At 51.4% G+C, this 10,882-nt stretch overlaps 5 protein-coding genes across 5 annotated transcripts in view; 1 reads left to right on the top strand and 4 right to left on the bottom strand.

The window, feature by feature from the left end:
- METBIDRAFT_13504 (CUE domain-containing protein) overlaps positions 1–819 on the bottom strand; it is a gene marked incomplete at both ends in the record, with an annotated part of 2,576 nt that extends 1,757 nt beyond the window's left edge. Inside the window, one exon of the mRNA XM_018854377.1 lies at positions 71–819. Coding sequence (XP_018709728.1) covers positions 71–819 — 749 coding nt within the window. The remainder of the gene's footprint in view (positions 1–70) is intronic.
- Positions 820–1,421: 602 nt separating this feature from the next.
- On the bottom strand, positions 1,422–2,534 carry RFC3 (replication factor C subunit 3; the record flags this gene model as incomplete). The annotated part of the gene is made up of 2 exons (XM_018854376.1): positions 1,422–2,379; positions 2,509–2,534. The coding sequence occupies 2 exons, from the start codon at positions 2,532–2,534 to the stop codon at positions 1,422–1,424; spliced, it is 984 nt and encodes a 327-aa protein (XP_018709727.1).
- A 2,295-nt stretch (positions 2,535–4,829) lies between these two features.
- On the top strand, positions 4,830–6,080 carry METBIDRAFT_46992 (uncharacterized protein; the record flags this gene model as incomplete). Its single annotated transcript, XM_018858111.1, has 1 exon — positions 4,830–6,080. One exon carries the CDS (start codon positions 4,830–4,832, stop codon positions 6,078–6,080), a length of 1,251 nt encoding a protein of 416 aa, XP_018709726.1.
- On the bottom strand, positions 6,007–8,175 carry MID1 (Mid1p). The gene has a single exon (XM_018856286.1). The coding sequence runs from the start codon at positions 7,977–7,979 to the stop codon at positions 6,423–6,425; it is 1,557 nt and encodes a 518-aa protein (XP_018709725.1). The 5' UTR covers positions 7,980–8,175; the 3' UTR covers positions 6,007–6,422.
- Positions 8,176–8,206: 31 nt separating this feature from the next.
- On the bottom strand, positions 8,207–10,546 carry METBIDRAFT_33404 (uncharacterized protein). Its single transcript, XM_018856285.1, has one exon. The coding sequence runs from the start codon at positions 10,387–10,389 to the stop codon at positions 8,377–8,379; it is 2,013 nt and encodes a 670-aa protein (XP_018709724.1). The 5' UTR covers positions 10,390–10,546; the 3' UTR covers positions 8,207–8,376.
- Between the last annotated feature and the right edge of the window lie 336 nt (positions 10,547–10,882).

Here is a 10,882-nt window from a genome sequence, read left to right as displayed (position 1 = left end):
GGCGGCCGCGGCCGGGCCCGGCGCCGGGCCCGGCGCCGCCATGTCCACAAAGCCGAGCCGCCCGTCGTACGTCACGGCCTGGCTGCCGGCCTCGATGTAGAGCCGGGCCACGTCCAAGACACGTGACACGTCTCCCTGGAAGAACACGAGCAGCTTGCGGAGAAAGTCGAAGTTGATGCCGCGGAGCGCGGGCTCAGCCCACACGCTCTCCAAGAGCAGCACAAAAGCGGCGCTGCGCTCGTTGAGCACGTACGTGTCGCGGTCCGCCAGGGCCGTGCCGGCGCGGGCCTGGACTCGCGACGTGCGGACCCGCGTGCGCCTTCTGTACTGGGCAATCACGTCGGCAAGGGCCCGGAGAACGTCGTGTTTGTGCCGCGCCACGTACGGCCGGAGCTCGGGCTCCGGGAGCCCGCTGACGGCGGCCAACCTGTGGACCGGCTGGTGCTCCAAGAGCGCCTCGATGGTCTTGTCCATGCACCCGCCGTTTTGCTGGAGCGCGGCCGCGAGGCTGTCTTTGTGTGCCGAGGGAAAGAGCTCGGCAAGCGCAGTGACCTCGGGCGGGAAGCCGCGGGCCGCCTCGCTTGGCTGGCTGTTCTTGGACGTGCTGGAGTTTTCCACTGCTAGCTCGTTGAAGAGCACCTCCGGCGACGCTGCGCAGAGAAGCCGCGAGGCCAATTCCAGGCGCGGGTAGTGCGGGAAGGCGTCCACGAGGAACTCTAGCTCGGGGAGGTCTGCCATGCTGGGCGGTGTCGAAAAGAGAGGAGGAGCAGAGAAGACTGGTGGGTTATTAGCACGACGGCGCCGCTCGGGGCAGGACATGGCGAGTTCCGGGGCCCAGCGCTGCGCCCGACTTCCGGGGTGGCGGCGCGCGGCTCGCGGCCAGCAGTGGAGAGCCCGTGATTCCGAGGGGCGCCGGCTGAGCCCGTGATTCCGAGGGCCTTGTGCGTAAAGAAAAGGCTTTCGAGAATACTGTCGTGTTTTGTAGTAGATCATCATGCAGCGCTGTTTGTTGCTGGTGCCTTTCGCCTCATCATCTCAGAAGGTGCTTCGGCCCGTGTGGCCAAATTTTCGTGTGTCTCCTAACGGTTATTTCTCCCGCTTCTCTCCGACTGCTGTGAACATCGCATGGAGTGCATCATTGTCTTCCCCTGTCTGATCAGTGGTGCTCTTTCCACTGCCTCCCAAGTTTCCAATTCCCGGGAAATGTATTTCCGTACAAGATAGGACGGTCGGCCCTCGAAAGGCAGGACTGCCTCATAAGATAGGTGTTTGTCTCTCACTCTCTACTATTGCTCTTCTCTGTCTGACCCTGTCTTTTAAAGATACCCTACAACACGCGGCAGGCACGCTCTGGTTTCAAGCCTGTTTACACAACCAGGCCCATTCTCTAAGCACCTGCTAGCTTTCTCTCGCGTGTCGCCCTAAGCCTGGCTTTCCATCGCTTGTTTCACTACAGCTATCACGGCACTCGTCTGAATCTTCTCACTGCCGCCCTTTGAGATCCCGTACTCGATGTCTGCCAAACCCTGCAAGATCTTCGCTCTCGTCACCGGCTTCAAATCGTAGTTGGAAAGAATGTCCACGAATCCCAGGATGAGGTCCACGAGCGCCAATCCTTTCGTGGTCTTGTATTTCTGGAATGTCAAGAAACCAGTCGTCCAGTCGTCTTTCAACACCAGGTCCAAAACCGCCTCGATGTCCTGGGGATGCGGGGCCCCTATGCACTCATAGATCATGTCAATATCGATCTGAGCCTCCTCGTGCTCAAGCGCCGCTTTACATGCCTGTAGCACGTTCAACGCACGGCGCATATCTCCCTTACAAAGGGCAAGCAACGCGTTCTCGGCGTCTGGCGCAAGGGTCAACTTCTCTTTCTGAATCACATTGTGCACTCGGTCTCGTATGGCTTCTTGCGAAATCGGCTGGAACCGGAACCTCGTGCATCTGGAGAGCAACGCCGGATTGAGCTTGTGCGAGTAGTTGGCCAAGATGCAGAAGCGCGTGTTTTTTGTGTACCGCTCGATGATTCTACGCAACGAGTTCTGGGCCACGGCCGTCATTGCATCAGCCTCATCCAAAATGATCAATTTGAAACCCCGGCTGAAAATCTGCATGGTGCTGGCAAAGTCCTTGATCTGGTTTCTGACAACGTCAATACCACGGTCGTCACTGGCGTTCAACTCCAACACCATGTTCTTGTAATTGGGCCCATAGATTTCTTTGGCTAAGGCTGTGATGGTGGACGTTTTTCCTGTTCCGGGGGGACCGTAAAAAAGCAAGTGAGGCAATTTTCCCTCGTGCACAAACTTGCGCACAGTATTGACAATTTCCTCTTGTCCATACACCTCTTCAAGCGAAGAAGGGCGATACTTTTCGACCCTAGATATGTTAGTAGCTGGTTGGCCGACCATTAGACTTTCGCCGGTGGTGGTCAAAGAAATGGAATGTCTGATTCAAGGATAGCCCGAGGAAGCAAAAATCAAGGCAAGGTATTGGGGTGTTACATACCATGGCAAGTTTTCCTTTGTGGACATTCTTTGGATGTTGATCGAATCATCACGCATCAGTCTCGTGAACTCGAGAGACGTGTAGCAAGTGATCACGTGACTGGGACATATCCGCGTGGCAGAATCGAAGAGACGACCTAATGAGTTGTTATTATTGTAATAAATCCAGCTTCTTTTCATTTATAAGAGAAAAAAAATTAATTCTTAGAAAGGGGACTTTCTCAAGTGTTCGTTTGACAAAAAAAAATTGTAAATCTCTTTGTATAGCGTGTCATCTTTATGCAAGGACAATGCTAATCTTCTCTGTATTGTTAAAATTGACAGATGTACCATCGCGAACGATAGTACGACTAAACTGTTTGAGAGCACACTATATGGAAAAGGTCGTAACGTCCTGCACACCAATAAACGTCTTAAATGACGCTTTTTGCTCAAAGACCACATTCATTATCAGACTCAATGCTCTATATTAAACATAGGAAGATTTTTGGATCCTAAAATATATTATTTTTAGTCCGCTACAACCATCTGAGTTGAAGCGACTACTACAGGAGAACTATCCTAGGAGTCGATGACGTAATATCCAGTACGTAAACAGATACGGGCCATGAGGACCGTCCAGGCCGTGACTAACGGAAGGGGACGGGCCGAGCTAAGACATTTGGTACGTATCTGGGAGCTGTTTAAAGGTTTTTTATATATGTATTATTTATATAGTTTTGCCCCTTTAATCAGATGAATCTACCAAAAAAAAAAAAAGGAGGAACCGCCAAGACCGTGATTAACAGAAGGTAAGCCATGATTTGAAGCGAGATAAGGATTTAGGAGCTGCTTGGAAGTCTTCAAAGAATTGTTTTTTGCTTTGAACAGAACCTAGAAAAACAGACTCAATTTAGATGACCAAACGCTAAGGTCCACCGGAGATCATTCCGGATAAGGGACTCCCCGCGAGTCTCAACTCAAGCCAAAATAAAACGCTCCAAGGTATCAAAAAGTTCATGTATGCTTTTCGTTTCTTATAAATGACAACTGTATAAGATGATTCTGCAAAACGGGCCCTCCGAGAATGTCAAAAAGGTAAAAATGCCACTCAGCTTTGAATCCAGAATGGGGTCTTTGCGGATTGAAATCGAACAAAAGCCTTTCATTTCTAATCTTTGTATGTGCCTGTGCATGTCTTTACTTTCAACTGCAGACACCCGCCAGATTTTGCCTTCTTGCTTTCGGACACAATGATGTCATATCTTGGTGCTGACGGCTCGTCAATTTCGCATTGACCATACCTGCTCCCCTTTTCCACATAAAATCGTAAATTAAGTCCATATGAGATTTCGAGTTGTCACAGAGGTGTAGATAAGAAATCCAAACCCATAACATGCATAATCCCAGTGATGTGGGGTTCTTGACTCTGCTATAAACATTTTCACACGGTTGGGCTCAGGAATTAAGCTAATCACTGGACCTGCCGCGACTACCGAAGAACCGTGTATTTTATTATTAGGCTGTCAAACCTTCCCATTGCCAATATCGTCTCACTTTAAAGACATGAAGTCAGTTACTCACTCCTAAATACCTGAGCGTTGGATCTGTTGTTGAATTTGGCATATCGGGTTCAAATGTGCCCATATATTTCATGTATTGCCAGTTAAATTGTGCCAGTTATATTAGGGGCGTGCGTGGCACCGATGTGCCCAGAGTTTTGGGCCCTGTTGTCCAAGCGATGTCGCCAGACAGGCTTGTAGGAACAACAGGTTTTTGATTTTTTTCTATTCTAAATTTAGAGAATATGTAGAAGTTTTGTTCTCTTCTAACTCTCCTCTTTCCTTGGTCGCTATATTTTATCTCCGTTTTTTATAGCCCACTTTATTTCCCCTCGTATCGCATCTTTTGCCCCGTTTAATTTTTCTACTGCAATGCAGCAGTCGAATGAAATATCTTTAAGTTTTCCTTTGCCATCAAGTCTGACTTGCTCGTTTATTCACCTTTTGGTTTTCCTGCTCTGCCTTTGTTCGTCTTTTTCCTGTTTTTTCTGCCCTCTCCTATCTTATTTTTTATGTCTGTTCATTTCTCCAGCTCCGCCTACAAATGCTAGGCATAGCCGTCAACCATGCCAGTTCGCATTGCGCGCCTCATCACTGGTCAGACCAAATACGTGTCCCTGATGCGGCGCTGCATTGAAGATAACCCCATCAAAAAGAAAGCCAAAAAAACGAGCGAGAAAAAAAAATAGCGTGCGCAAAAAAAAAAAAACATAAAAGCCCGCGGCTTTGCCCTATTTCCACGCCAGCGTGCTTTTTTGTATCTGCCACAAAACGTCCCGCCATGTCCCAGACTGCACCCTCTGTTTCCAGCAGCACTGGCGCCTCGGCGCTGGCCACCACAGTTAAGAAAACGGGCAACGTGTCGACTTTGTCTCACAACTTGACTGCCATAGATACGTACGGTAACGAGTTCCAGGCACCCGACTACACCATTAAGGACATTTTGTCTGCGATCCCCGCGCACTGCTACGAGCGCCGGACCCTCGAGTCGTTGTACTATGTCGCGAGAGACATTTCGTGCATGTGGGCGTTGGGCTATGTCGCCAACACCTACATCCCGGTGTTGCCGCACGCCGCGTTCAGGTTTGTCGCGTGGACGGCCTACTCGATCGCGCAGGGCCTCGTGGGCACTGGTCTTTGGATCTTGGCCCACGAGTGTGGGCACCTGGCATTTTCCGACAGCTCGTTGGTCAACGACACCGTGGGCTGGGTGTTGCACTCGTGGTGGCTTGTGCCGTACTTCTCGTGGAAGTTCTCTCACGGCAAGCACCACAAGGCCACGGGCCACATGACCAGAGACATGGCCTTCGTGCCCAACACGAGAGAGCTGTTTGTCGAGAAGAGACAAGCGTTGTCGCTCGAGGAGATCACCAGCGACACGCCGCTCATGTCGTTGTACACCTTGTTCTTGCAGCAGTTTGGTGGCTGGTGGGCGTACCTCTTCTGCAACGTCACGGGCCAGCCGGTCTCGGACACCTACTGGGGCATGAACCACTTCAACCCCGCCTCCGCGCTCTTTGAGAAGGACCAGTACTGGTACATCGTTTTGTCGGACATTGGCCTTTTGACCCAGTTGTTTGTCGTGTACACATGGTATCAGAACTACGGTGCCTTCAACGTGTTGGTCAACTGGTTCCTTCCATACGTGGGCGTCAACCACTGGTTGGTCTTCCTCACCTACTTGCAGCACACCGACCCTGAGATGGCTCACTACGAATCGGACCAATGGAACTTCGCCAGAGGCGCGGCCGCCACCATCGACAGAGAGTTCGGCTTTGTTGGCCAGTACCTTTTCCACGATATCATCGAGACCCACGTCTTGCATCACTACTGTTCCAGAATCCCCTTTTACAATGCCCGTGAGGCCAGCGAGGCCATCAAAAAGGTCATGGGTAAGCACTACCGCCACACCGACGAGAACATGTTCAAGTCTTTGTGGAAATCGATCAGAATGTGCCAGTTTGTCGAGGGCGATAATGGAGTCATGATGTACAGAAACATCAATGGCTTGGGGACTCCGCCAAAAAAATAGAGTGGAGTGGTTTCACTTCTACTATAGACTTATTTAAATAAACAAACACAGCGAAGATGCGTCTTGGATCTGTAGTCGCTTAAAGTCACTTGTGTTTGAACCACAATAGAGCCCGGTAGCTGGCACGATTCGCTCTGCGAGTTCCAAAAGTACAGTGGGGGGGGGGGGATCTGCTATGAAATTATTGGCCCCATCCGATGAGAGAAGGAAAAAGTACTCAAAGCCTCTTTTCAAAACATCCGCTATTAACGCAACGAGTGAAATCCAGCCTCCTTTCTCCTAAGTTCCTAATACAAGACTAGGGCTGTCCGGGAGCCTTCGAAACAACACTCGTTCTTGGCATTAAACAGACATAGTGATAAACGCTATGCTGACAAGAAGAAGTTTCCACGCCACTTGCACTATAAAGGCCGAGCTCGTCACAGCTGAACAGTCCCCCACAAAGTTGCATGTTGCGTAGTCGCCGCCATCATCCCAATAATAAGAAAGCTTAATCGAGGCGTTTGACTGCGGGCAGGCAAAACCAAACTCAGCGGGACAGTCACGTGTCATGATCTGGCACACGTTCACACACGGAAGCACTTCATAGTAGTCGGTCACGGGAATAACGGTCTCGTCTATAAAAGTGCTGCGTGACGCGTTGGCCTCGCGATGTAGATAGCCCGTTATATTTCTTGTGGAACAGCGTGGAATCGTCACGGAACAAAGCCAGTTTTTGTACAGCTCGCTGCACGTCTCACACGACCCTAGAGGTGTGAATATGGCGTCTTTGGTAGTGTTGCATGCAATCTGCTGAAGACCCTTTGAAAAGTTGCTGAACAAGCTCCGGGCCTGGTCGTCATAAAGCGTTTTCAATGCATCCGCGGAGTTGTACTCCGCAACCGACAGCGCCGGCACGGAGTACGCGACCTCATCACAGAAATCCAAATCATAGACCAAAGCACACGCGTCATCACTCATTGTTTCGAACTCGAAATGTGAGTACAAGACTCCGCCATGAGGAGAGCCCGTCAGATCGTTCGAGTCATATAGGAGATATCCGATGTACTGCGTGCTGGAGTTGAGACCTGGCACATAAAATTGCTGGCGCAAGCTCCCTCCACGTGTAGTGTAAGATGTCACGTAGTCTCCTGTCAGCATCAAAGAAGGCCCATTCCGGACTGCACACCAACTCTCGTTGAGAGTGGCAAAGTAGTCGATGTGTTCGTTTTGAAACACCAAAAGCTCGTAGTTGGATAAGGACGAATTGTACTGCGACACGTTGTGATTGCTGGAGATCAGAGTCAAGTTTCCCGTCACTATGAGCGCACTGTGATCATCCGTATCGACTATCTCCACAAACAGTCGGGAGTCCCATTGGTGCACCAAATCGTTTTGGGAGACGCCGATTTCGTACGACCACGTGTCGGTTAGATTAGTGCTTTGCGGCGCTTGTACGACAATGTATAGTACGGAGCTTGTGGAGCTGACGGAGACTTCGGCCAACGCCTGGAAATATCCATATTCGAACTTACCCATCAGAGAATCCTCCAAGTTGGTCAAAATCAGCGAGTTAAAGGAGTAGTATACTACTAGACTGTCATTGTCACTTGAGTTGAGATTGTCCGGCTGCAGGCAGATGTTCCCGGTCATGAAAACCAAGTACTCGTAGTATTCTCCTAAACCTGTTGAGGAGTTGACACTGAACGAGTAGTACTGAATTTCACTTTGAAGAATACTGCTGTGGATTGGTGCGTACTCTGTTAGACCCTCTGAGTCGTCCTCATATTTTGAAACCGATCTGGCGGGGATCACGGTTCGCTCATGAAAAGGGTCGATGATCTCATCATCCAATCTCCGCATGGGCTCCACCAGCCAGCCTTCCTGAAAGTCGAGCGTCGCTGCTATTAGCGGCACCATAAAAAGGCATACAAAAAAATGTATGGGCCTCATTGGAACATCTCTTGCACCTTTCCGGAAATTAGACTCTTGAGTGTTTCGATGAGTCAAATTGCCAGGTTTGGCCTGTCGTTGACATGTATGCAAGCCTCCAGTGCCTTCCTGGCGCGCCCGCAGAGGCCCGCATTCATCAACTGTTTGCACCCAGAACGCCTTGAGTATGATGAGGAATAAACCAATCAGTTAGACCTGTAATCAAAACAAATTAAAGTCAATAGTAGTGTACCTGAATTTTCTCCCGAAGTTGGATGTTGAATCGCGCCGGTCACCAAGCTACATTTAAACCAAAACTAGATCTATAAAGGCGCGCGCTTTCAAACAAGGTTTTTGGAACTAAATTTACAAAAAACTTGCACTTTCAAAAGAGTTTCCAGAACTTCTTTTTCTTTTTCTTTTTCTTCTCTTCACCAAAAACTTGTGTTAGGTCGGGTTGGGACTTCGAAGGCTCGAGGTTAACCCTGCGGTTAGACAGGTCTTCGTGCGACAAGAACTTTTGCAACTTATCAGACTTCATTCTGCGGCTCGGCTTCTCTCCTTCTGCAAACTTAAGCGCCAGAGCCTTTGGAGCCTCGAGCGGTGAAGCGGGGGGATCGATCTTGATCAGGGGCCCTTGCTTCGCCTGCAATGTGTTTTTCTTGAGGTTCCGTTTCAACTCGCTATAAGACATCCCGCCACTTGAGCTACCGGTTATAGACTTTTCTATGGGAGGAAGCAAAGACTTTGTTTTATAAGGAACAGCGCCGAAGGAATTAGAGCCAGTAATTTCACGGGCCAATTTGGCACCCTGGCCGCGGAAATTTGGATTGACATCCTTGAGTTCCCCGCAGAAACGAAGAGACAGATCAGAAATTGTTTTGATGAAGTTAGCAAAGTAGTTCTCGTCAATGTCCCGCTTTCTGTGCTGCGCAAGTTTGGCGTCCATGGTGGTCTTGTAATCGCTGTAAAGATCAGCGATCTCGTCAAATGAGTTGTACGAATTAGCTGACGCCTCGCTGTCTGTGCTCGACTGACTTTTGAACGAACGGTCGGAGATGGATTCGGCATCTGAATCAACTGCGCGACGGTCGTGGGAGTCAGAGTCCTGTGGCAGGCGCTCCGAGCTGGAAGCATCCGCCCCAGTAATTTCTGGTGACGCCAGGCGAGAGACTGAGTTCAGTTCATGCAAGCTGGCGACGGCTGCGCTCAACTTCCGCTCGAAGGGGCCCATGTTGGGCGCGGGAACCACAATGACCGGGAGAGGGAATATGCGGACTAGACGGTCGCTGAGACGAGATGAGGTCCACGACTTTAAGGGCGCGCTGTTGCGGGCGCTGGCCTTGGAGCCCGTGGACACAATGTTGGGCTCGTACAACTTGTACATGTCCTTGAGCACGTCCTTTGTTTTTCCCTCGGCAAGCTCGACGGTGATCTTGACAATAGCGTTCGGGTTGACCACGGAGAGAGCGTAGTGCATGATGTTGGCCGCAATCTGCTTGGTGTATTCGGGGCGATTGCGCTGGCGCTGGCGTACCTTCTCTGTCTTCGGCGGATAGGCTTGCGGCGGCGGGTACCATGTTGTGCGAGAGCCCGCGGGGGCTAACGGGTGGTTGATGGCTGCCACAATCACAACGGTATCGCCGTGCTGGACGAAGTTGCAGAGGATCCAGTCGATGGCCACCCACGTGTGTTTCCGCCCGCTCACGTACACCATGATCACGCGCCCGCGCAACGCGGGCCACAAGCCGTACTCCGCGAGCTGGCCCAAGTACAACGGCTCAAAGTCCTGGTGGAGCCGCGTGAGCGTACAGCACTTACGCGTGAGGATCGGCACAGTCGGGTACTGGATCTGGCTGCGGAAAAAAGTGGACACGTCGAGCGACCGGTGCGGCGAGCGCATGCGAGTCGGGGACCCGCTCGGAGAAGCCCCGGGCGAGCGGACCAGCAAAAAGTCACGGTCCAGGCCTCGCCCCCGGGCGTCCGCGGTCTCTGCCAGCATGCGCCGGCGCGAGGCCAAGAGCTCCGCGCGTGCCGCGTCGTCGAGGAAGCTGAGCGTCGGGTCCTCGGCGGCGCGGAGGTTGATGGTGTCGAACGAGACGCGCTGATCAAAGTTCTGGGCGTTTGCACCGGTCGCAGGGGCAAACACCATGTGGCGGTAGTCGTCGTTCTGGCGCGAGGTCAACCGATGGAGCAACGCCTGTGCGGGCGTGCGGTCCGCGCCCGCGTTTGTGCTTTTTTCTGAGCTTGAGTTTTTTTCTGGATTTGCAGCCCCAGTGGCAAGAGCGGCGTTGGGGCTGTCCAAACTGATGCTCGAGGTCGGCAAGTAGCCGACCAAATCGGGCGACGTGATCCCATGTTGTACCTGCGGGCGCGCGAGTTTCTCGGCGGCAGACATATACTATTTGTCTTCGTTTTCCTCGAAAAAAAAGATAGCGGCGGATTCACAGAGGGCAATGGGCTACACAGAGACTTCTAGGGCGTGAAGAGAGTGGAAGCACGGGGTTGCGGCACAGTCTGGGTGTTTTTTGCTGGCGGCTAAGGGTAGTATGGAGGAGTTGTGTGGAGAGATTGCGGGCGCGAAAAGTGCGGGCGGCGTCACGTGACCCGGTATCAACAGAGGCGCCTCGCTGAAATTATCCTGGCTCCGATTGGAACAATGCAGCGGCGCCGCTGGTACTTTTTCGGGAATATCCTTTTCAGTTGCTGGTATGATATTTCCGTACCTATCTATCGTACCTCTTTGAATTTTTTTTTTTGATATCCAATTGGGACTAGGCCGTACACTGACTGGGATTTTCACTATCTCTCTTGCAAATTAGAAAATGATAGGAGATGGGCTCGCGAACAGGGCTCGGCGGAAGTGGTGTGACATTTTGTTGTTGGCTTAC

The sequence above is a fragment of the Metschnikowia bicuspidata genome, assembly GCF_001664035.1.
Source record: "Metschnikowia bicuspidata var. bicuspidata NRRL YB-4993 chromosome Unknown METBIscaffold_7, whole genome shotgun sequence".
Classification (NCBI taxonomy): Eukaryota; Fungi; Ascomycota; class Pichiomycetes; order Serinales; family Metschnikowiaceae; genus Metschnikowia; species Metschnikowia bicuspidata.
The sequence above is the reverse complement of the archived record's forward strand: the minus strand, read 5'-3'. Positions and strand labels throughout refer to the sequence as shown.